We start from the raw sequence: 23,356 nt of genomic DNA, 5'->3' as shown, positions 1-23,356 counted from the left end.
CTAATATACAGTGAGGGACTTTTCATAAAGTTTAGAAATAATGTCACGATCTGTGGATTTTGGAGAAATGACAATGTTGGGAACTGAGTGACTGGCTGCCTCGGTGAGATGGTCTGAAAATGGATGAGCGATTTATTTATTTATTTACGATTGCAAGAATCGTGAAAAAAGAGAAAAAGAGATTTAGAATATTTCAGAGGTCCACAAGGATACTGTAGGCATTTCTCGAAACATGGAAAATCTAAAAAGAGGTTTCTCGCATTTTAGAAACCGCAGCTCTGAGTTCTACCAGATGAATGTTGTTTTCCCACTCACCAATATCTGAATACTCGAATCCCATTCCTTTCAAACCATTTGGAACACCGAAGTCCTTCATGAATCCTCTCAATTGATCACACAGGGTTCGAGAGATATATTCGTTATCCGCGTTGTTCTAAAATAAAATTCTATATGGAGCTTGATCTCGTCGGGAAAATCCCTTACCGGAATATCAGCTCCAAGAGTCTGAGCAGCAACTAAATGTCTATCTGGACACGCGGCAGTCGTAAACTCAAAATCAGCGACTGCAGTTGTCATAACAGAAAGTCCATGTGGAATAAGATTCTTGTCTTGTGGATAATCGTGAGCAACACATCCTTTTGCTTGAGAACTGATTGGGTATGAGAGTCCATGACACAGATGGACCCCGGCGTTCCCGAACCCAATTCCAGCGAAAGAGCTGGCTTTGAGCATTTCTGTACGAGCTTCCTCGTCCGATGGATCGAACACAGAACGCCGGAAATATTGTCCGATGATCTAGAAATATTAGGATTACTGTAGGTAATAGGTTAAAATCAACTAACTCTCAAGGCTTCTCTACTCCAGACATCACTGATCGGATTAGATCCTTGATAAACTGGACGAACTTCTGGACGAGCTGGTCGTGGAGATCGCTGATCATATGGAAGAGCGGTGTAGCTCTCAAGAGCATGACAAAGAACATCGAATCCAGAATAGATTGCCACATTTCTTGGCATGCTCATGACATTTAATGGATCCACAACTGCCAGATACGGTTTGATGCATCTCAATCGGATTCCAGTTTTACACTTGTGTTCCGGAAGGTCCATAATGGCAGCTGCAGTTGTTTCGGATCCAGTTCCAGCGGTGGTTGGTACGGCGATAAGAGGTAGCATCGGATTTTTGGGTTGGAGAGATTTTCCAAATGGGGGACCGACAAAATCCAGGAAATCGGCTTCTGGATTTGATGCGTAGAGAGCTGCTGCCTTGGTTGTGTCAATCACAGAACCTCCACCGACTGCGATGAAACTGTCGAATGGTTTCGATTTGGCAAAAGCGATTGCTTTTTGCATACTTTTCTCGGATGGTTCAATGAGCACGTCATCGAATATTTCGTATTCGATGTTCACCATTTTCAAAGCTTGTTCGGCATTTCTGAAAATTTTATAGGTTCAAAAATTTCGATAATTGTAAACAGTATTCTAGACAAAACTAATATTTGGTATAATAGTGAGAAAATTCTGAATTCTGAAAAGTTTTCATACTCCTAACATGTATAATTATTATTGCCAGATTCTTGAATTCTGAATTGTCAAAACTCACTTGAATGCAATAGTATTCTGCACATTCTTATCAGTAATCAACAGTGTCTTTTTCGCTCCGAGATTGCGGACGTCGTATCCGATCTGATAAAACAAAACATAGATTAATTGGTGATCTGTGACTATATGTATACCTCCAAAGTGACACCTTTTCCAAAACGAAGAGTAGAGCAGACCATTTCGAAAGCATAGTCAGTGGATTCTGGAATTCAAAAAATAGAAAAAGAACCAAAAAAAAATATTATGCAGGTACCAAAAATCTAAGCTATGGAAGAGAAACGCATGTGGCCATGGCAAAGGTTTCATAACTACAACTACAGTAACCTAAAAGTTATGTTATTTTCTGAGTTATTCAATCAATTTTCGTACGATTTCAGTCAATTTTTTACAACCAAAAAATGTTTCGACTTGTTTGGGGAAAATGAGAATGAAGAAGAAAAATACTGTAGTTGTAGTTTTGAGACCTTCGACCACGACGGCCATCGCTTCTCTTGCAGCTCCAATTTTTTGTATCAATATAAAATCCAGTTAAAAATCAAAATTAGCAGGAATAGGGTCGGAATCAAACATAAAAACATACTATTATTTCCATGAAGTTTTGCCATTCTGAATGGATTCGTAGTTGGTGCATGATGAGGACAACAAGATCCACCCATTTTGTGGAGCATACCACGTGCCAAGCTTGCGCTCATCTTCTAAAAATTTCAGCTAATTTTAAAACTTCAAGAATGGGAAACAGTCAAGTCCGTTTAAGTGAGCCACCAGCTAACAACGTGGATAAGATGTTTTATTGGTAAACAAAAAAATAAGAACGTGAACCGTCACGTTTATATAAAAGATAGGGCGAGAAATAGAGAAGAAAAGAAAAAGGAGAGAGGGTATGTGAGATAAGAGACGCAGACACATCGAACAGCATTGATCAGTTTTCGAACATTAATGTTAGAAGATAGAAAGACATTGTTTGAACTAGGGTTGTTGCTGGCCGCCAGTGCCAGAGCTATGGGGTTTTCAATTTCACGTGATTTGCATTAAAAGCCAGCGAAATTTTTAAGCAGGCAACATTCGCCTGTTTAAAATTTGAACCGGCGCCAAATGCCGCTTTCTTTTTGAGAATATTAGGTTGTTCGGAAAGTCCTTTCCACTTTTGATATGTTGTTTTCAAACTTCGTTTTCTTGAAGAGGATAAAAGCGAGGAAGTTCTCGTTTTATCAGTACGCTAGTGAGGTCTAATAGTGTCTACACCCCAACGGAGATCATTATCCTCTTTTCGTGCAGTGAGATATGCCCACCGTTTTCGCCTCTAATAATTTCCATTTTTGGACTACCATTTTATTTGTATTTCTATCTGACCTCAGATCAACTGAAATCAATCACCAATTTGTGGAGGTTAACAACGAAGATGCACCCTTTCGAACAAACTTCACAACCTGAATTCATCAATTTGAAAAATTAAAATTCTCGTTGGACGAAAATCCCCCTCCAAAAAAGCATACGGGCTCAGCTTTGGACGCATTAAAAACCGGGATTGAAAGGGACCCGTCTCATATATCAAGTACATCAGTGGTAAGCCTTTCGTCAAAAAGCCATAAATTGGGAACTCTCGGCAAAGTAAAAAAAGTGGGAAGATATGGATCACACCTTTTCGCTCAAAGCAACTTTGTTTCATGTATGGGCACCTGATTAAATCTTCTCATCCTGCGTTGCACACATGAATGTTGAAGTTAAATCATTACTAGTGGCGATAAATGGGTAATGTATGATTACTATAAACAACAATCCAAGTGGGTTGACAAAGGCACTCAACCGCCAGACGTCCCGAAACGTGAAATTAACGTTAAAATGGGATGTTTTCGGCATGGATGTCTACCAAGGAGTGGAGTATTGGGAGCTGCCAGATAATGGTGTCACTTTTATGACCGATACCTATTTTTGTCAGGTGACATAACTCAGACTCCATGTGGATCTCCATTGGAGAGAAACACAAAGGTTTATTTTCAAAATCGAAATTCGCAACCTCATGCTGGAAGGAGAACGGAGACCGATCTCACTGGATACGGCTAAACGGTTCTGTCTTATCTACAGTATAGTCCAAACCTTGTACTGTCTGACTACCCCCTATCCAGCCATTTCTACCGACATCTTGATTGAAAAAAATTCACTTCAAAGCATGATCTCAAAAATGGGTTGACCTGATTTTCAATGCGCTGTGACCGGAGTTCTCGAAGGAAGGCATCCACAATTTGGTGGGACATTGACAGATAGTCACTGATAACAATGATCCTTATCTTCAATTTATTTTTTTTTCACTAATATCCTCTCAATGTAGCTTCAATCTTAATTATCTCAGTTCTTATGAAAGATAGCAGAAAACGGTCAACTGATAAAATGCTCCAAATTTCAAGAAAAACATTTTGGCAGTTGACAGTTTTGTCATATGTTTCACAAGAAATCAGATAATTGAGGTTAAAGGGAAAAAATGGGAATTATAAAATGTTGGAACGAATTTGGTATTTGAGAAGTTACCACTAGTCTCCCATTAGTAGTTATCGTGATTATGTCTGGATTGAGGTTTAGTTCAAAAGTATTTGTTTAGGATTTTAGAATTTAAAGTTGTAAACTTCGATTTTCGGGACTTCAGTATGCAGGTTTCAAAAAACCCCGAAGTTTAGTGATCTTGACATTTTAAATTTCAAAAATTTAGGAATCAAAACATTTTTGATCGGTCAAAAATGTAAAGCATGACAGTACAGAAACTCCAACAATAGTTTTTGAAAAACGATGAAAATACTGAAATTTCCAGGAAACTCAAAAATTCTTGAATCCTGAAAATTCGAAGTTCGGAAATTTTCAGGAAAGTGTAGTTTCCTGAAATCGATAAATTTTCAAAATCACACAAACCATAGACCTTTTAAATATCTGAAATTCTGAAATTTCCGAAAACATTTTTCAAAAGCTTCAGATACCAGATTTTCAAAATTTCAAACAGAATTCCAGAAGTAATAAAATATTTCGAAGAAATCAATTTCATTCCATTTGACTGTTTCGGGTCGATCATCTGTTGTTTTTTTTCTTTTTCAATCTTTTCTCTATTAAGTATTTTCTATTGAAAAGTACATCTTTTAAAAACCCGGCGTTTAATGCCTGTGAAATATTTTGCTGGCGATTCACGCCGCTTTAAAAACTGGCACCGGCGGCCAGTGCAAAAATTAAAAGCCGCGTGTGGCGCCAGAAAACGCCGTTTTGGCCAGCCTAGTTTGAACTACATGAAAAACTCTGTGAAAAATCGCAAGCTTTTTTCGAAACTCTAAAAGATAGAGAATTCTGAAACATTTTAAAAACACATTTCCAATTTCAGTTCTTCTAAGTTCCAGGTCTGAAAACTTCTGAAGTTAGACTAACTATAAGGACAGCCAAAAATGGCCGGTCTACGGACTACGAACAACGGAAAACAGACAAAATTTTGATCAACGAGTATTTTGGAAAAAAGGACAGGAGCGAATTCATAATGGAAAAAAGAAATGTTAAATGGAACGGACCTTATCCAACATTTTAACAGCCTTTCCAGGAGAAAACTTTCAATTGCAAATTTACTGGTAAATGGACGAACAAACATTTTTTCAACGGACAAAGGACAATGGACTCTCCACGCATCTTTGGTAAGGACCACGACATTAACACAACTAAAAATAAAGACCAAACTGAAAGATCACGACAAAAACTAGAACCGCGAAGACGAGCCGAAAAGACGTCATCGAAAAACCACCAACGATGGAAAGCATGCGGGCAAGAAAGCAAAAAAGAGAGGCATCACAAAAAATAAATCAAGTTCACGAAGTTCTGACATACAACGCCGACTCCTTTGTCCCGTTGCATTCGAAATCTGAAATTCGACTAGTTGATACGGTGTTTTTCATTTTTAAAGGGATCCCATCAAGTTGAAGAATTGACTAAAAAACTAAAAATAAAAATTTTCAACTACTCACCTTCCATTATATTTGATCTTCAGTTCTGCCAATTTTGCCTTGGAAGCTGTCCTGGCAATTGCATCCCGGAAACCAAGTAGCTCCTAGAACTTGAACATTTGAAAATTGAATACAGATTTTGCTACTATACCAGCCTGTTTGCCGTACCTCCGGCGCTTCAAACGCTGGCTGGTGCGCCTTCGGCGCAAATTAACCTATTTTTCATTTTAATCGTCGCTTCGCTCCTCTGCCTTACTCCCATTTATATTTTATTGCAAGTTTTTCCACGTGTGTGGACAAACTGACAGAGAAAGAGACCCAACTTCATTTATTTATTATAAGAATGATGAGTTGAGGGATGCCACTAAAAGTTGCGATTTTTACGTGATGTTTTTTACATTTTCAACTGAAAACAAACCCCCAGCACCCAACAAAAAAAAGTATTACAAAAAAAGTCTAAAGTATAAAAAAATAGTCAATAATTGTTTGTTAGAGGAGGCCAGACACCAAAAAAAAGTTTTCCTGATATTTTGCATAGAGAACCCCCATGAGGGGTTGAACTCATGACAGGCAGCTCAGGGGTACTGCGCCGCTACCGGCTGAGCTACGGGGGCGCGAAGGCGCCCGACGAACGATGGTCTACATAAGCGCGGCGCGATTTCGGCCCCCGAACTGCCCCCGAAATTTTTGCTGTCTCGCCTCCTTTAGGCCAAATTATAAAAAAATCACGTAAAAATCGAAAAGCGTATAGCCCCTTTTTATTTTCCCCACTGACTAAAAATTTTACAAGGGAGTTACTTGAGGGAGCAGTTTTAACTTTTTTTGAAATTTTGGGAGCAGATAGAAGAGCTTATGAGGATTCCAAATCTGTTAAAAAAATCAGCAAAATGCTCACGTGAGCTGAGTTATGACCTATAAAAGTTTTCCTATGATTAAGCAATTTCTCGTGAAATTTTTTCACGGAATAGTTTTTTCACGGAATAGTGGGAAATATTTCTTTTAAAACAATAGATTTCAATCAGCAGTGTGGTAAAGTGGTAAAATGGCAAGTTCAGAGGAGGAAGGTTGTAGGTTCGATTCTCCCTATCCCAAAAATTTTGCAACATTTTTTTTTGTTTCATTTTAAGCTGTCATAACTGGCTCTGGAATAAAATTTACGCAATCTAAACATGTTTTTCGGGAATTTCTCGTTATGAATAGGCATTTTCCAGAATAAAAACAGACATTTAATTTTTGAAGAAATTCACAAATATGCTCATGGGTTCATCAAAGATTTTTCAAAATTTTTTTTCAATTTTTTTTTGCTTGTTTTTTATTGAAAAAAACAGTTGAGGATTCTAAACACATCGGTGGCATTCCATGACAAACTGCTGGAAACATATGTTCTTGGCACAATACGCGCATTTGACCATTGACAATCTTTTGCACCCAGATAATTGGCACTTTCCATAAACTTTCCGGTCGAAGCAATATTGAATCTGGGTACAAAATATTGTCATTGGTCAAATGCGCGTATTGTGCCAAGAACATATGTTTCCAGCAGTTTGTCATTGAATGCCACCGATGTGTTTAGAATCCTCAACTGTTTTTTCAATTAAAAAAAACAAAAAAATTGAAAAAAAAGTTTGAGCATATTTGTGAATTTCTTCAAAAATTAAATGTCTGTTTTTATTCTGGAAAATGCCTATTCATAACGAGAAATTCCCGAAAAACATGTTTAGATTGCGTAAATTTTATTCCAGAGCCAGTTATGACAGCTTGAAATGAAACAAAAAAAAATGTTGCGAAATTTTTGGGATAGGGAGAATCGAACCTACAACCTTCCTCCTCTGAACTTGCCATTTTACCACTTTACCACACTGCTGATTGAAATCTATTGTTTTAAAAGAAATACACTATTCCGTGAAAAAATTTCACGAGAAATTGCTTAATCATAGGAAAACTTTTATAGGTCATAACTCAGCTCACGTGAGCATTTTGCTGATTTTTTTAACAGATTTGGAATCCTCATTCTATCTGCTCCCAAAATTTCAAAAAAAAGTTAAAACTGCTCCCTCAAGTAACTCCCTTGTTAGTAAAGCGAGATATCCGAACCCCATAATTTTTCGAAATTCTGCCGATTCCCATTTTCTCACCTTTCAGCTTACGCTACTTTTGTCATCTCGATTCGAATCCTGCCAATAAACTGCATGAGAAGCCATCCGTGGCGTTTTGGAAGTTGTTGGATTCGGGAAGCCATGCACCTATTAAATTTTAACATACTAAAAATTGATTTTTACTTAAAGTTCGAAAAAAGGAAATCCGGTTCTGATTCCCTCACCGATCGGCCTATTCTTATACTTCTTTTATCTCAATTCGAATCATGCCAATCCTGGAAACTGCTTCAGAAGCCGTCCTCGAAGTCCTGAAGTTGGTGCATCCCGGAAACCAAGAAGACCCTGAACTTGAACGTTGCAAACTATGTACTGATTTTCCCTTTATTTTTTTCAAAACCTGAACTTTGCCCCCATTTCTTCTTGATACAGCATTTTTGGAATTTCCAAATTTCCTCACCTCTCATCCTATTCCGCTACTCGTGATGTCCTGATTCCCGTCAACCCTGTCCTGGAAGCTGTCGTCGCATTTGATACACTCCGGAATCCAAGCTGCTTCTGGAATTTGAAAATTGTAAATTTACCAAATCCCATTTCCTCACCTTGTATTCTATTCTGCTACCAAATCCTACCAATCCTGAAAACATCCCTGGGAGATATCATTGAAGTCCAGGAACTTGTTGCGCCCTGAAGACACCTGAAGGGTCCTGCACGATCCTGCAACTTGAACGTTGGAAACTAAGTACTGATTTTCCCTTCATTTTTCTTTCAAATTCTGGAGTTTGCCCTCATTAGGCTTTCACGGAGGTCACATACTTATGTAGAAAACCTATAATTTCAAAAGAAAATTTTTGCCGTAAACGCTGTCTTCCTTATATATAAAACGCTAGAGATGTCTGTTGGTCCCCATGTCACGCTGTCCGGTTTTGAAAAAAATGAGTACATTTACGTGATTCTTTAAGAAAACGTGAAAAGCGAAACGACGAACCAGTAAAAAAACTAGATTAAATCGCGCCGTAGGCGCACCAGCCTGCTGATTGAAGCGTCGGAGGCGCGGCAAACAGATGGCTGGTATTATGAATTAGGAACAAGCATTGGAGGCTAGAGGTAATCGGACTGGAAGACGAGGTAGAGACTTCAGAATCCGAGCTGTATACTGGATGTTGGGCTAAAATATACAAGAATGTTTTATTGTCCCAACGCATGCATAGATGTCAAACCAACATCTTTTTGAAACATTTTGTAAGCTCACAATCAGGAAGAGATGGTTTCAAACCATCTTTTTTGAAAGAGCTGAAACTTGAACTACGTATTAACATCATTACGCGAGCTCTCATTTTTCTCGCTCTCATTAATAGCAGCCTTTCAAAAAACATAACAATTCCCACTGCTTTTTACATCCGGTTGCACAATTTCCCTTCGCCTATTTATTTGTAAAAAAGATCTTATCTTGTCGACATCTACCGCATCTTCACCTTAAATTACTGACAATATAATTTATTGAGAACCATACATGATGGCTTTACTATATAGTATATGCCCTACTTCCCAGGAGCATGAGAACACGACATCCGGTATGATCGGTAACTGCACAGCATTTTCCCATGAGCTCGAACAACGTAGATCTGGGTGGGCGGGGCGAAAACCAGGTACAGAAAAAAGTATATAAGGAGATAGGTTTGGATAGCAAATCACCCTTTCTTGTTCATTAAGTCAGTCAATTCTATACCGTAACCATGTCTTTTTATTACTCTGCTCCATCTTTCTATTCCTTCCACTATGTCCCACGGACCAATCGTCTTAATCATGACCAGAAGAAATCCTTGGATAACTATTCTCGCTATATGGCTGAAAAAATGATTGAGATCCAAGACCAGTATTACTATGAATCCCAATTAGCCGAATATCGAGTATACAGCTCGGACTCTGAAGTCTCCACCTCGTGTTCCAGTCCGATTACCTCTAGCCCACCTCCAATGCTCGTCCCAAATCCATTCTACAATCCGGAGCTTGCCAAGCAGATCTTGGCTGAACGACAGAAGAAGCAGATGGCATCCAAACCAACCCAACCAATCTCACCAACTGGAGTCAAGCTTGTCCCAAATCCATTCTACAATCCAGAACTCGCCAAGCAGATCATGTCCAAGAAGTCTACGTCCAAGAAGTTATAATTCCGGTGTTTTAATTATTCCTCGTTCCATTCCCTAATAATTTGTATTACGGTTTTTGTTCTTTTTCTTTCGTTCGGTGTTTTACTTGTATTTGTTTTTCTAATAACTTCCATCTTTCAATAAATTAAATATTACTTCAAAACTTCTTCTATTGTTTCAAGTTCAAATACCTACAATTTGTCTTCAGAATAGGATGACATCTATCCAATACCAATTTCTCCCTCGTAAAGACTTCAACAGTGATAAGCATTAAATAATACTTCGAAATCGATTCCTTAATTGAATTTGTATCTTAAAAACTCACAATCAGGTCATTTCTTGAATTGAATCCAGTTCTTTTTCACCTTCTCAAGCATATTTCTCAATGTTTAATTTTTCGTCAGGTATGTCAGCGCGTTTTGTGACTCCTAGAGTTTGCAACCGTCTTCAAATTTCTGGCTCATTTTTTCCAAATATCATAAGTTCTACAATAAAAACATGAACATCTTTTTAAAACCCTATCGGTCAGAAAAAAAAAGTTCTCAATTCGCAACCTGCGATATAATATCACCAATTCACTAAATTTCCCATTTTTTAAAAATTTCCATTCAAAATGGAATTATATGTAGATTCATGTCAAAAACATATGAATCTCACTCGTTGCGCTTACACTTCAATTCCTGCTGGACCAGTGTATCGGACCAAACCAAAATGTGCTCTTCGGAAAAATGTGTTCTTTAGAAGAGTAATTATGTGAAGTTACGTATCATACCGGATGTAGGGTTCCTTTGCTCCTGGGAAGTAGGTAATAGTAATTCCATATGGTTCTCTATAAATTATATTGTCCGTAGTTTAAGGTGAAGATGACCCAATAGAGATCGGCGAGATAAGGCCAATTATTAGGTGAAGGGGGTTCATTTTAGCGGATGTAAGAACGATATGAACGACGGGAACTACAAAAGGGAAGAAGGAATACAATGTATTGAAAACTGTTTCAGATCATATTTTTATTTTTCTGAAAATAAAACAGGTGTCGATCATTCAAGTACCTTACAAAGTGATCCAAAAATTATAATTTTAGGGTGTTTTTGTGTCATAAATCTAAACTATGACAATATAGGGAAAATACACTTGATAAGGATTATGTGAGCAAGATTTTAAGTTCGAATTCACACTTCGACAAAGAAAAAGAAAATAATTTATTGTTTACTCGGTTTGTAACAAAAAACTAGAAAAAAACACCAAAAAAAAGTGAAGCCGATGGTCGTTTTGTTCACAGATGGATCCTCCCGAATCCTTCGAATTTCTTTCTTCATGGATTCGGCTTATAGTAGATATTCTTGTTGGGCTCTTCAGCTTTTCCAGCCTTAGCAAGTGCCACGTGGTGCACCATCGGGGCCAACTGCTCCGGCTCCATTTGTATTTCCACTGGTTTCGGAGATAAATCTTTTGTTTTTGGGTCTTTTGGCAATGCAAATGCTGATGGTCCTTTCGCATTTCGTTCAAATTTCTCCCTTAGTTCGTTCAGCGCGTATTCGGTTTTTGCTTTGTAGTGGAATCGGATGAAGATCTGGAAACTTCAAACTTCATTTTTTTGTAAGAGGAGTTAAACCAACATGAACGACCAGAAAAATGACAATCATGAACAGAATCACAGCCATGAAGACGTGAACGGTTGATTCTACTTGACCGGTGATGACATCTAAAATTCGAAATTTTTAGGTTGAATTCAGATTCTTTATATTCGAAAACTTACGTAACCCATTATTCGTTTGATCATTTCCAGCATCTGAAATACATACAAATTAGAACTGAACCATTATTATGTCAGAGAATTCACTTTGTGCCTCTTTCAAAAAATTCAGTATTGCACTGCGGCCATGATTTTTTTTCAGTTCGCCAAAAAAGGAAACGAAAATGAAAAAATAAAACAAACCGCCCATATACTCCTCCATCGAACTGTTCGTTTTTCCTGACATGTCAGCTGCTGAAATGAACCCAAAACCTTGTCAAATGAAAGAAATATTTATATTTTTTATTTACGTTGATCTCTGTTTCTTCTTTTTGGATTTTTTCGAAATCCAACTCTTGATCGAAATATTCAAAAAGTGACACGTTTTTATTCAGTTATGTACAAACACTGGATGATTCGAGGAAAGATGGGGGAATGAGACGACCCGTTTAGGAACAAATGAAAAAATATGATACAGAAACTAAATTTAAAAAATAATAAGAGCGATAAAATCAAACGGCATCTTTGTGTGGAAGAGCCGGAGCCATTTTGCCCAATTGATCCAAATTTCGTTGAACACTTTTGATTCCGATTATGATTCGAGTTTTTGGGAATTCGAAGTAGGCGATTGCGTAGAAGATGGAGTTGCAGCCAACTTCGATAAGTTCAGCAAGGGAGAATAGGTTGTAGGCTGTAAAAGGGGAATGAGGGCTTTTCGAATTTTCTTCAAAAAATTCATAAGTTCAAAGATTTCGAAATCTCTATGAAATAGCAAACGGTTGAAAATTTCAGATGAAACACTAGGATTTCTTGAAAAATAAAAATTTGGGAAGTCCTAAATCTTTTCGGAAGTCTAAAATCTAATTTTAAGTCTCAAAAATGCAATACCTCTAAATTTTCAGAACATTTTTGAATTTTGAAAAACTTGTACGAACAGTTGTAGCTTAGAAATAATGATTTTTTAATATTGGAAATTTCTAAAAGTTTTCAAAACAAACGGACTGCTTCTGCTCATTTTTTTTCCAAGTCTATGTTCAACTGAAACTGTCAAAAATGTACAAAACTCACCAAACGGAGAACAATGAGCCGTGAAATATGGATAAGTGATAGGTGTAGAAATCGCACAGAAGTATCCAATGAGGAAGATGACACACTTTATCCGCCACGTGGTTTCCATCTGAAATTATACAAAATCGAGTAAAATTTAATTTTTGAAACTTTCTAGAGATCCAAAAATGTAGACTTTTCCTTACCCTATCGTGAACATCTCTACATCCTCCAAAATGATGGAGTAAAATATTGAAGAGCATATTGAAGTTGAAACAAATGATCCAGATGGCAAATCCAAGGGCATGGAGGACTGAAATTGTTGTATTCCTTCAATTTTCTCTTTTTAAAGCTTACTAAATCCTCCATTAATGTCCACAACAGAAACCAAAATCAGTCCGAACGGCTCCGCCCACAGTGTGAGCATGTAGATGTAGTTGATTCTAGAGTACCATTGAGATTTTGGAGCAGAGATGAGGAATAAACGGCGGTAAAGCTGAAAAGTTAATTTGAGGTTTGTGAGATTGAAAAAGTTATACCGTCAGGAACGCAAGTCGAGGAGGTAGATGGATGAACATTATCATCATCCAGATGTATTTCTGAGGAGACCAGATGCCAATCGAGTACGAGACAGGAGGTAAGGTTCTGGAAAAATCAGAAAGGTTCTAGAAGTCATTTTCAAATCAAATCATTCTCCATTGACATCTAAATCACTGATCCAGTAGTTAACCTACAATCATCAAAACATCCTATCAAACATTAAGGTCATTAATATGATTTGCAAAGTATGAGAGACGATTACGTCTGTTTCGTCAAATTTCAAAAATCAAACGAAAAATAGACTCACATGTTCAAATTGGGACATTCTTTACATTCAGTGAAGTTTGAGACTTTTTCAAATTGGAAGACGTAGGTGTAGGCGACGACAAAGTAGCATCCAGCTCCAGGGAGAAGCGCTCCAAGACAAACAAGCCAGCGAACTGAAAATTGGAAATTCGGGATGAAACATGCAATCATGATATATTTATAACATTGTACACTGTTGGTATCTATCGTACTCGCGCGCGGTAGAAAATCTGCGACCACCGACCGACCGCCTACAAAGCTGACTGAAATCGTGCAGCTGGACCGGTGTTCGGACGCTCGACTAAATTCCCCCACCGAATGGAAAAATTAGTTAGTAAGCTCTAAATCATCCGTAACGGATACTGCAAGCAATACCTAATAGTAAGGAAAAACTTAACGTGCTTGAATATCAGAAACCATTTAAGACCTTATAATTAGAAATTGGCTCGAAAAAATAGCATGAACTAAGTTTCGAAAGATTTTCAATTGCAAAAATTCCTGACTTATAAAACATTTGAAATTTGATATTTCTTGAAAAACTATTAAAAAAAACAACTCACTCTTGAGCATCCTTTCTACAGTATCCTCAATCGGCGACTTCATCGGCTCTTTCTTCTGTTTCGACTTCTCGGCCATCGATGTCATTGTCATTGTCGTTGTCATCTGAGGAACTACTGTAGCCGTCATCGTCTGCAATTGACCTCCTCGGTCTTCACTACCTTTAAATACATTTTTTATGTCAGTGCCCTTTTTTTCATTCTCCAGACTCCGCCTCTTTTTTCCCGAATGTGGTCAAGGAATAACCAAAGAAGGGGTAAAAAACATGACTGAAAAAGAGAAGGAGGAATGTAAATAGGAGAAGAAAAAAGAAGAAAGCAACACGAAAACAAGAAAAGTAATCGAAATCAAAACATAGAATGAAAGAAGAAAAAGGAAATTGAATAGTAAAATCAAAATTAGTGAATGTGAATGAACAAATGAATAGAATAAAAAACACGAGAAGAAGAAGTAATGGAAACAATAGAACAGTAGGAAAAATAACTAGATTATGAAATCAGAAGTTTCCAGAATAATAAAGACAAATGGACTTAAATGAATAGTTCGTAATGTGTCAAGAGGGCGTTTTCCTAGTTTTTTGAAATAATGAAATGTTCTAAATGTTCTAAATTTCACTAAAAGATGCCAAACGTTTGAATGATTTCCGTTTCAGGTTTCAAACTAGGCATTTTTAAAAAGGTTACCATACGTCATCTGGAAGATCTCTAAAAGATCTCAGATTTAGTCTGATCATCTGTTTTGGATTAAGTTTTGAAACGTCATTTGACAGTAAGAAAACCTATTCGAAAACAGTTTGGTTAGACTAACAAGATAATAAAAATAGGATTTAGACGAAAGCGAATTGAAGAATCTAATGAGGGATTCAAATTTTTTATTCACAAACTTTCGAAAGACTGTAGGCCACAGTAGTAGTGTATGCAGACCCCACTTTGTATCATCTCGACTGTGTAGGTCACAAAGTTGGAACGAAAAAACCTGAACATGTTTGAATCGAGATAAGAAATCGAGAAAAAAAAGGTAGAGGTAAGTTTTTTTTTGTTTCAGATTACACTTTTATACAGAAATTTACGGCGATATGTTCAAATTATTAAATGTGAACAAAGAAGCTGAACATTATAAGACGAACGATTAAAAACAATTTCAGGTAGGTTTTTTTATCTATTATTAGAGAAAATATTTATTTACTTGAAAACTTTTTGCAGAGAAGGAAAAAAGTCTCAATGAATTCAAAAATGGCTGAAAATTGCATTAAAGCAATTTGGAAAAGAACTGAGCAAAAAAATAAATAAATAAAAATTCGGTCGGAGTCCCCCTTTAAAGTTGAAAAACCACTTGAAAGTGAATAGCTTGTGCCAAAAGTGTTGAAAAAACTGAATAAAATTTTGAGGAAAGACGGTTTTCCCTGTGTGTAAACATGTGTGTAACACTAACAAGTTATTTTGGATCTTATTAGTTACGAATGGATGGTCAGTTATACTATCTCTACATCCGACTTTCAAAGAATCCTAAAAAAGCCTGGGGAATTCTCTTTCTCTGATTCTCTCTCCCTCTCCATCCATTCTCCTGCAAATCTTCCCACCTTTCTTCTTACACAATCAATCTACAAAAGCTACACGCAGGATCGAAAGATCTGCCAATGATCCTCCCTCCATATCACTTGCCAAACCTAATCCATTCAAATCAACAACTCAAAATAAAAAAAAAAACGGGTTTCAGAATTCTGTGATGAATCGAGAATTAAGAATCGAACGAGGCAAAAAAGAAGAGGGAGGTGTGGGAATGGAAAATCATTACATCCCCAGAATTTAACATGACATCTATTCTCCCTACTTTTGTTCGTATATGCAACCACCTTGAGAAATAAGGAGAGGCAAGAAGAAGTTTAGTGTCAAGAATCTGGTTCCGGGGGAGAGGTCACGACACCATAAAGAAGTGGAAAGAGGGACGAAGAAGCTAACTGGATTTCAATTGACTCGTATTTCAGAAAAGAGAGACCTCTTCCTTTTTCAGTTTCTGCAATCATCTGCAACAATCTCACCATCAATGATCACGAATGATGTGATATGTAGTCGAAAAAGATGGAAAACGTACTTTTGAGAATTCGTTATCACACCTGGAGGTGATGAGTTGTTACAATAATCATATAAGATCAAAGGACCTAAAAAGGACGATTCATGTTTGATGGATTACATTGTTTGAAGCTTGGAACTAGTAGAAAATATTTTTTAATTAGGTTGTAGAAAAAAACTACAAAATCCAAGTTTTATTGTCGTTCTTGAACACTCAGACTTGTTCAAAAAATTACGTTAACAATTGCGGTAAAAGGAAACTCCCACTACATTTTTTTGTAATTGTTTTACATAAAAATGTTCCAAAATTTGCGTATTTTTACAATTCTACTTCGAAAAAGTTCAGAAAAAGTTTGAAATTTCTGAAAAACGCCGTCGAAAAGAGCGCTCGATTCTCGTCCAAGAGGGTCGCGGGAATCGTAGTCCATGACCACTGTGTGCGCTGTTTTTGCATTCAATTTTTTAGAATTTTCAGTCGTTTTTTTCTGTATTTTTAGAGAAATTTAATTGTTTGATTAATAATTCGAAGGAGAGAACAAAAAGCCTCGCTGACCTCACAAATGGCTGAAAATTGAATGAAGACAACATGGACGAGAACTGAGCGCACTTGTTTTTTTTTTGCCGGCGTTTCAGAGATTTCGAATGTTTAAAAACATTTTCAGAAGTGATCTTCCGAAAATAGATAACCTTGGGAACATTTTAGTGCAAAAAATATATAGAAAATTTATTACGATTCCCCCTTTAAATAAAAAAAAGAGATACCAAAACCCCGTAAAAACTGGGCCAAACCATTTTTGACGTCTTCTTCCAGATGACGTAAAAAATGCTATTCCACAGATCGAAACACATTGATTTTATTATCCACATCTTCTATCAGACAATCGTTTCTTGTGATGACGTCTACTCGAGACGAAAAATGATCTTGTAAATTGGGCGAGGACTATCCTTTAACGGTTTTGACGTAGTTTCTCCACAAGACATGTGACATGACAAAAAACCATAGACGATGACACAAAGTTGAACAGTTTGTTCGAGTGGTCACAGATGAAGTTGCTAGAACCGTTTCAAGAGTTTCATCGAAAAGTTTTGTTTGAAAGATACGGTAGAATTGAGATTGCATTTACTATTAGTTTGATCGGTTAGAATTAGAGACTCACGATCGAGTTTTATTTGATCAAGTGTTCAAAAGAGCAGTTATAGCAGAAGAGAAAAATGAAAAACGGTGGGGTTTTTATCAAAAAGGCGAGAAAAAGTGGAAGAAGCAAACATGATAACAAATGATTCATAGCTGATAGAGTTTCCGTTTTGCATGGGAGAAAAAGCAGAACGAAATTTATTTGACGGGGCATGGGAATTTCAAAATCTTCAAAAGCTACGAAACCTAGGAATCTTAGAAACTTCAAATCTCGGAATCCCACAATCTTATAAACTCTGGGTTTACTAATTTCTGAAGTCCGAGAAAAAACAACAAGAATTATTCCAGATGTTCGAGATGTTTTAGAAGACCTAATTCTATTTTTCTGACCCAAACCTAGTCACACTCCTTATCACAAAACTTCAAGTTTCTCCGATTTCCTAGCACCGCCCATCACCAACTACCATTTCAGATGAAAATAGTCTCAATAATGTTTTTAAACATGGTCCGAATGTGTTGTACATATAATAAAAAGGTACATGGATATATGTAATTCTCCTCCATCTTGGCGTGGCAGACAAGAAAAACGATTTGCGCCGAAACGGTCATAAATCAAATTGAGATTTAGGAATAAAGGGAGAAGATTCAGACAGCTAGAGAAAACGGTTTCGGTTCTATTCCATCGGGAAGGTTTCGGTGGAAATCAGTATGTCTTCCACACCTTCTTTTACCGGAGGAAACGGAATTGAAGATGAAGTGAGACAGATGGTTTTCGTCTCTTGTATGATACTTCTTCGTGTGATATCGGTTTAGGTTTCGGATACAATGAGAGATAGAAAGACGTTTATTAGGGTAGGTTTTACGATGTTACTGAAGGAACCTGGCGATAGACTAAAAATATCGGAGAAGTATATTTTCGAGAAGTATATTTTCGTCATGGTCTTGAATTAGAGAAGTATATTTTCGTCATGGTCTTGAATTCAGCATAACCTAGAAAATGCGTACACTTTGAGCTAAATTAAATTGTTTCCTGTAAAAGATGTATCAGGTAAAAATTCTACTAAAAATGTTCCTCAGAAGCTTCACAATATTTTTTCAAATCAATTTTATATCTTTAACAGAAATCTGAAATAATTGAGGTCAAAGCTTAAATATGGAGTGTTCGTAGAGGAAATAGGGTAGTTAATATCATTTCGTTTCAAATTTTGATTTACAACCTTAAATACTTATAAACAATTAACCTAAATAAATTTTGAAAAGTGAATAAAGTTCCGAAAAACATCACTTGAAATATTTTATGACACATCGGAATTAAAAATGATGCAGAAGTATTAAACTGTTCAAGAACATGTGTACTTTTTTCATACTTTCATACTATACAGTTTTTTTTCAAATATAGTCATCTATGCTCAGAAAATGAATCACAGTATTATTCTGGTACGAAAAAATCGGAGATGTGGGAGAGAAATGACTGTGGCCGTGGCCGCAGGCTCCACAACGACAACTACAGTAACCAAAAATTTTTTTTCTCGATTTCCGATGCTTTTGTTATTTTCTGACAAAAGAAGTCGAACAATTGAAAAATTGTGATAGTTGAAAACGTACGGAAATCGAGAAACATTTTAAAATATATTTTAGGTTACGGTAGTTGTCGTTGTGGTCAATTATCTCAATTTTTATAAGAGATATAAAAAATGTGCCAACTAATAAAATATTTCTGATATTATGCTAAACATTTCACCAGTTCAAAGAGTTTTGATATCTCTTTTAGAATTTGAGTTAATTGAGCTCAAAATAAAAGTATAGGGTGGTCTTCTATTAGAGTGTTTACGGTCTGATTTCCCAAATAATGTTCTTAACTTGATTCTTACAAAAACTTTGAATTTCCAAATGGACTTTCTTCAACCGAATTTTTTCAGCTAATCTTGCTACTCCTATCCCCCTTAAGTTTACGATTTACTATGTATTTTGCACAGTCACATGGAGATACATTGTACCCCGATCGCATTGATTCCGATATTCTTTGTTTTCCTGAACTCTGCTCATTCCTTTTCTCAACTATTATTTCACTCGTTCTCTGTCATCTATCTTTTTGTCTCTCTCACTCATCACCTGATAACCACGTTGTTTCTTGAACAAAATGATGATAGAAGAAAACGATTTCTGTTCATGGCAAGGTTCATTTATAGGATAAAGGGGGCATAGAGATTCTAGATTTAGACATGTAGACTTGTATTTAATCCAAAGTTTTGAAAACTTCCTTTCCGGTGCACCTGTAAATGTATTGTTGCTCAACGGAATGGGATCCATGGGTGTTCGTGGCTGTGACTTTGTATACTCCTTGATCTGCTTGAGTTGGGTTCTGGAAAATTCAAACTTGTTGAGAAAATAATTTCAAAATTTTCGGCGCCATGATTCTCAAAGCATTTCTTGGCATCTTTTTGTGAATTTTGCCACCTCTTTTAGTTGGAAAAATCAAATTGGCGCCATTTGGAGACTGTCAGAATAGCGCCTCCAGACATAAAAAAAAATCTCTCACTTTTTCTACAACTGGGAAAACGTAGTTTGGTCGAGAAGATGAGTTATGGTTTCATAGAAAAAAGAGGTCTTGATTTTGAAAATTTGGTTTCTTCATCAGTTTTTTAATTAAGGGAAAGAGGAAGTGGAGTAGAAGTCTTAGAATTTTTGAATCATTCACAAACTCAGGTTCCGTGAAACCTGTAATACAAGGGCCGCATTATTAAATTTTAAGCTAATTTATCTCGGTTCCTATCAAAGATATAAAAAAGTAGTCAACTAATTAATCGTTTATCATAAAATAAAAACATTTTATCATCAGATACATTTTTGAAATCTTGCATAGAAACCAAGAAACATTGGCTCAAAGTAAAGGGGGCCCTTCTATTACAGGTTCTACGGTATCTCAAAATATCAAAATATCCTTATTTTGGGTCTGGTTTTGCTGATAAGAAACTGTTGAGATGTTCTTTTTTGTTATTACAACTTTCCTAATTACTCAGGTTTTCTTTGTTATCACCTGAACTTCAAAGGACGGCTCTATTTTGTAATATTTTCTCGTCTATTTTACAACGTACACCAAGCAAACAAGATTACACTGAAATCGAGAATGTCCCAATTTTTTACCTTGATATGCAATGTGACTGTAAATTTTCCGACCATCTTCTTGATCTTTGAAACGTAGCGATCGCCAGTCAACTCTTTGTCTTTCAAGAACCTGAAATATTGATCAAACAGGTTTCAGATTTTCTGTTAGAGGGATTCCCTTAATTTTTTTGGCATATTGTAAATCGAGATACAAAATGGAAGCTCACCATTTGATAGTTGGCTGGGGATTGGCATTGCAGATACACTCAAAAAGAACAGATCCATCTGGGGAAATGATCAAGGATGGAGCCTTCTCAAAGAATGGAGCAAGAACCATTTTCCTGAAAAAATTAAAGAATTTTAACTAGATATCTCACAGTGGGAGCGTAATAAAAAGAACATATGTAAGAATGGATTGAGATACGCAAGAATCAATGAGCACTGAAAAACAGGTGACAGAAATCCAGAGAAAGAGAGAAAAAGAGGATTCGAGTAGGCGGAGGAAGATGAAAGAGCACTTTGGATGTGGGGGATATGTGGGAAGATGAAACATGTTTAATAATGGGAAGAGTCTGGGAAAATGAAGAACTATTGATCGAATGTTGAGGAATTCAATATTGGTACATTGTCTTCTGGATCGACGGCTTTTGGGAACAGCCAAAAGGAAGTTACCCTAAAAATTTTTTATACTAGATACATTTTTGGAAACTTTTATAACAAAAACTCTGTGAGGTCAACATCTGCCTTATTTTTTCGAGAAAAAGACTATCTAATTTTTTCCAGGTCATTATGTTCAGCACCTGAAACAAAGATGGCAAATCATCTTTCAACGTGTTCTTTTTCATTTTTCTTCTTCATTTTTTCGGCAGAATACTTTTTTTTTCTTCTCAACATCTCAAATTCATTGTAAAACATTTTTGAAGCCGGAATTAGTATCGAAATGGGAGACGCAAATACAGCGGATTTGAAGACACTCGAGAATGGATCCAACTCATCGTCGATTGATAATGTTGAGAGAAAAATGGTAGGATTCTATTAGATGAAAATCAATAATTTACTGGAAGAATTTCAGCTTCTGCTGAAAGTTGCGGAGAGCGAAAAGTCCCATTTTGATGACGTCATCACTGGAGCCGAATCAGACATGGGATGTGAAAATGCGTGGCAGGAAACTGAGAATAGTGTGACACAATCGTTGGATGATCTTCATACGAAGAGAAGTATTCCGGAGGAATGGGTTGATGAGCATCCAATGGTCCAAAATGCATCAGTTCTCCAGATGGAGCAACAAATGGCTCCATCAGCTCCACACAGCTACTATGAGTTGATGGATTTGAATCGGGAGCCAGTGGACAGTACTGTTCGTATGGCTCGTGTTCCTTCTCAGTATCAATTGGATGCTCTTTCCGAAATGTTCATATTCGATGTTCCACAACATTTTACGTTAGTTTAACATTTATGTCTTTTTTATCTTGAACACTTTTTAGAATGAAAAAGCCAAGCACAACACATTGTCAACCAAATCCAACGAACATCATCTCAGCTGACCAGGATGTTACTCCAGCCGACTGGTCAACTCCTTATTTTGTAAACTCTGAATATGTGTCCGAATTGCTCATGTAGAATAGAAGAATAGAAGATCGTAGATACTCAACCTTGCGTTTGTGCTCAATGAAAATTTTCATTACTCAGTTTTTGTTATTATGTTTTTTAGTAGGATATGCAATTAACAGACTTTGCATCGTTACGTTAATTCGAAGCTCTGAAAAAATACGGCTTCTATGTGCACATCGTCAGAACAGGGTCATAGAAAAACGCGTTTTCAGCCTCCCAAATATTTTTTCAACTTTTACAGTCGTTCTATTGTTTTTCTTTGTCGCTTCAATAGACTTTCAGGTGCTATGCTATCAACTAGAATGGATCACTTTTAGTATTTTTTACAGCTTCCAAATTTCGTACAAAGTTTCTCTTGATCCTTGTCTGGGCTTCATTTAATTATTAATTTTAATAGCTATTCACCACAAAGTATTCCCCATGTTTTAACTCATAGTTTACTCATCGCTGGACATATTCTAGCCAGATTTATAATGGTTTTCCAGACTTCCTAATGCTCACAATGTGTCAAACAATAAGACTTTTTCAAAACCGTTTACTACCAAAACCATTTTCAAAGAGAGTTCAATGATGTTTATGGGTTGTACTCAATTGGCAAGTTCTTACGGCGGACCATTCCGTCTCCTTGGAACCACTCACGACGGAATTGCTTGGCGGCACCGTCTGGGGTGTTGGTCCATTCAACGGTGATACGGTCATTGTTGGTGTCCTGAAATTAGAATTAAATTAAGATACAAATTAAATTAAGATATCATCTATCGAAGCAAGTATACCTCCTGTCCGAAGGCGAAAGCATCGCAAGAGACGGCGAGGAGAACAGCCTCCTTTGGGTCGAGAACTCCACATGGTGGATCGACTCCAAGACGTTTCATGTTGGTGGTCTTGATACCGTATCCAATGCGACGGGCGGACGAGTTGATCACCTTAATGTGGTAGGTGTGTTTGTCGTCGTACGGGGCATTGAAGACGATCTTGGCGTTGGGTTGGGTTTGGATATCTCCTGGTGGGACGGATTGGGCCATGGCGATTTGGATTGAGTTGAACTCGATGAGGATACTGTACAAAACGAGCTGATTATATACCCCCAAAGCTTATCAGTTTTCCCGATCTTTGTTCTAGATCTCTCAGCTGATAAGGGAAAAAAGTTGGAAGGCTCACGGAAAGAGTATAAATGAGGTTAAGAGCAAAATAATATAAAAATTGCTTTTTCATGGTGAAACATATTTTTTGATTAGCTGTATCTGATTTTAGAGGGGGATCTATAATGGTCCACTAACTCCTATGAATGATTAAAACTTTCGAAATTCTGAAACTCTAAATCTTTGAATACTGAACTTCTGGAAACTTCAGGGATTCCTCTGAACTTCTGAGCTACAAGGATTTCTCAAATTTCCAAAATTTGATTCTAATTATTTTCTGTGTTTCTGAAACTTCGAATGTGAAGGGA

General features: G+C 36.8%; 8 protein-coding genes across 8 annotated transcripts; 2 read left to right on the top strand and 6 right to left on the bottom strand.

The window, feature by feature from the left end:
- CBG02769 lies at positions 1-2,293 on the bottom strand (the record flags this gene model as incomplete). The annotated part of the gene is made up of 7 exons (XM_002630971.1): positions 1-113; positions 316-433; positions 484-795; positions 843-1,434; positions 1,603-1,685; positions 1,736-1,803; positions 2,182-2,293. 7 exons carry the CDS (start codon positions 2,291-2,293, stop codon positions 1-3), a joined length of 1,398 nt encoding a protein of 465 aa, XP_002631017.1.
- A 2,216-nt stretch (positions 2,294-4,509) lies between these two features.
- On the bottom strand, positions 4,510-4,629 carry CBG25609 (the record flags this gene model as incomplete). Its single annotated transcript, XM_045242433.1, has 1 exon — positions 4,510-4,629. The coding sequence occupies one exon, from the start codon at positions 4,627-4,629 to the stop codon at positions 4,510-4,512; it is 120 nt and encodes a 39-aa protein (XP_045098145.1).
- Positions 4,630-9,392: 4,763 nt separating this feature from the next.
- Positions 9,393-9,827, top strand: CBG02770 (the record flags this gene model as incomplete). The annotated part of the gene is made up of 1 exon (XM_002630972.1): positions 9,393-9,827. One exon carries the CDS (start codon positions 9,393-9,395, stop codon positions 9,825-9,827), a length of 435 nt encoding a protein of 144 aa, XP_002631018.1.
- Positions 9,828-11,118: 1,291 nt separating this feature from the next.
- On the bottom strand, positions 11,119-11,761 carry CBG02771 (the record flags this gene model as incomplete). Its single annotated transcript, XM_045242432.1, has 4 exons — positions 11,119-11,376; positions 11,423-11,508; positions 11,563-11,595; positions 11,743-11,761. 4 exons carry the CDS (start codon positions 11,759-11,761, stop codon positions 11,119-11,121), a joined length of 396 nt encoding a protein of 131 aa, XP_045092213.1.
- A 289-nt stretch (positions 11,762-12,050) lies between these two features.
- Positions 12,051-14,118, bottom strand: CBG02772 (the record flags this gene model as incomplete). The annotated part of the gene is made up of 7 exons (XM_002630974.1): positions 12,051-12,229; positions 12,607-12,715; positions 12,792-12,898; positions 12,943-13,081; positions 13,125-13,230; positions 13,433-13,565; positions 13,992-14,118. 7 exons carry the CDS (start codon positions 14,116-14,118, stop codon positions 12,051-12,053), a joined length of 900 nt encoding a protein of 299 aa, XP_002631020.1.
- Positions 14,119-19,429: 5,311 nt separating this feature from the next.
- Positions 19,430-20,635, bottom strand: Cbr-oig-2 (the record flags this gene model as incomplete). Its single annotated transcript, XM_002630975.1, has 3 exons — positions 19,430-19,555; positions 20,338-20,428; positions 20,526-20,635. The coding sequence occupies 3 exons, from the start codon at positions 20,633-20,635 to the stop codon at positions 19,430-19,432; spliced, it is 327 nt and encodes a 108-aa protein (XP_002631021.1).
- Positions 20,636-21,238: 603 nt separating this feature from the next.
- Positions 21,239-21,918, top strand: CBG02774 (the record flags this gene model as incomplete). Its single annotated transcript, XM_002630976.1, has 3 exons — positions 21,239-21,322; positions 21,371-21,738; positions 21,783-21,918. The coding sequence occupies 3 exons, from the start codon at positions 21,239-21,241 to the stop codon at positions 21,916-21,918; spliced, it is 588 nt and encodes a 195-aa protein (XP_002631022.1).
- A 565-nt stretch (positions 21,919-22,483) lies between these two features.
- CBG02775 lies at positions 22,484-22,931 on the bottom strand (the record flags this gene model as incomplete). The annotated part of the gene is made up of 2 exons (XM_002630977.1): positions 22,484-22,618; positions 22,683-22,931. The coding sequence occupies 2 exons, from the start codon at positions 22,929-22,931 to the stop codon at positions 22,484-22,486; spliced, it is 384 nt and encodes a 127-aa protein (XP_002631023.1).
- Positions 22,932-23,356: the final 425 nt, after the last annotated feature.

Source organism: Caenorhabditis briggsae (genome assembly GCF_000004555.2).
Source record: "Caenorhabditis briggsae complete genome, chrII, whole genome shotgun sequence".
NCBI classification, from domain to species: domain Eukaryota; kingdom Metazoa; phylum Nematoda; class Chromadorea; order Rhabditida; family Rhabditidae; genus Caenorhabditis; species Caenorhabditis briggsae.
The sequence above is the reverse complement of the archived record's forward strand: the minus strand, read 5'-3'. Positions and strand labels throughout refer to the sequence as shown.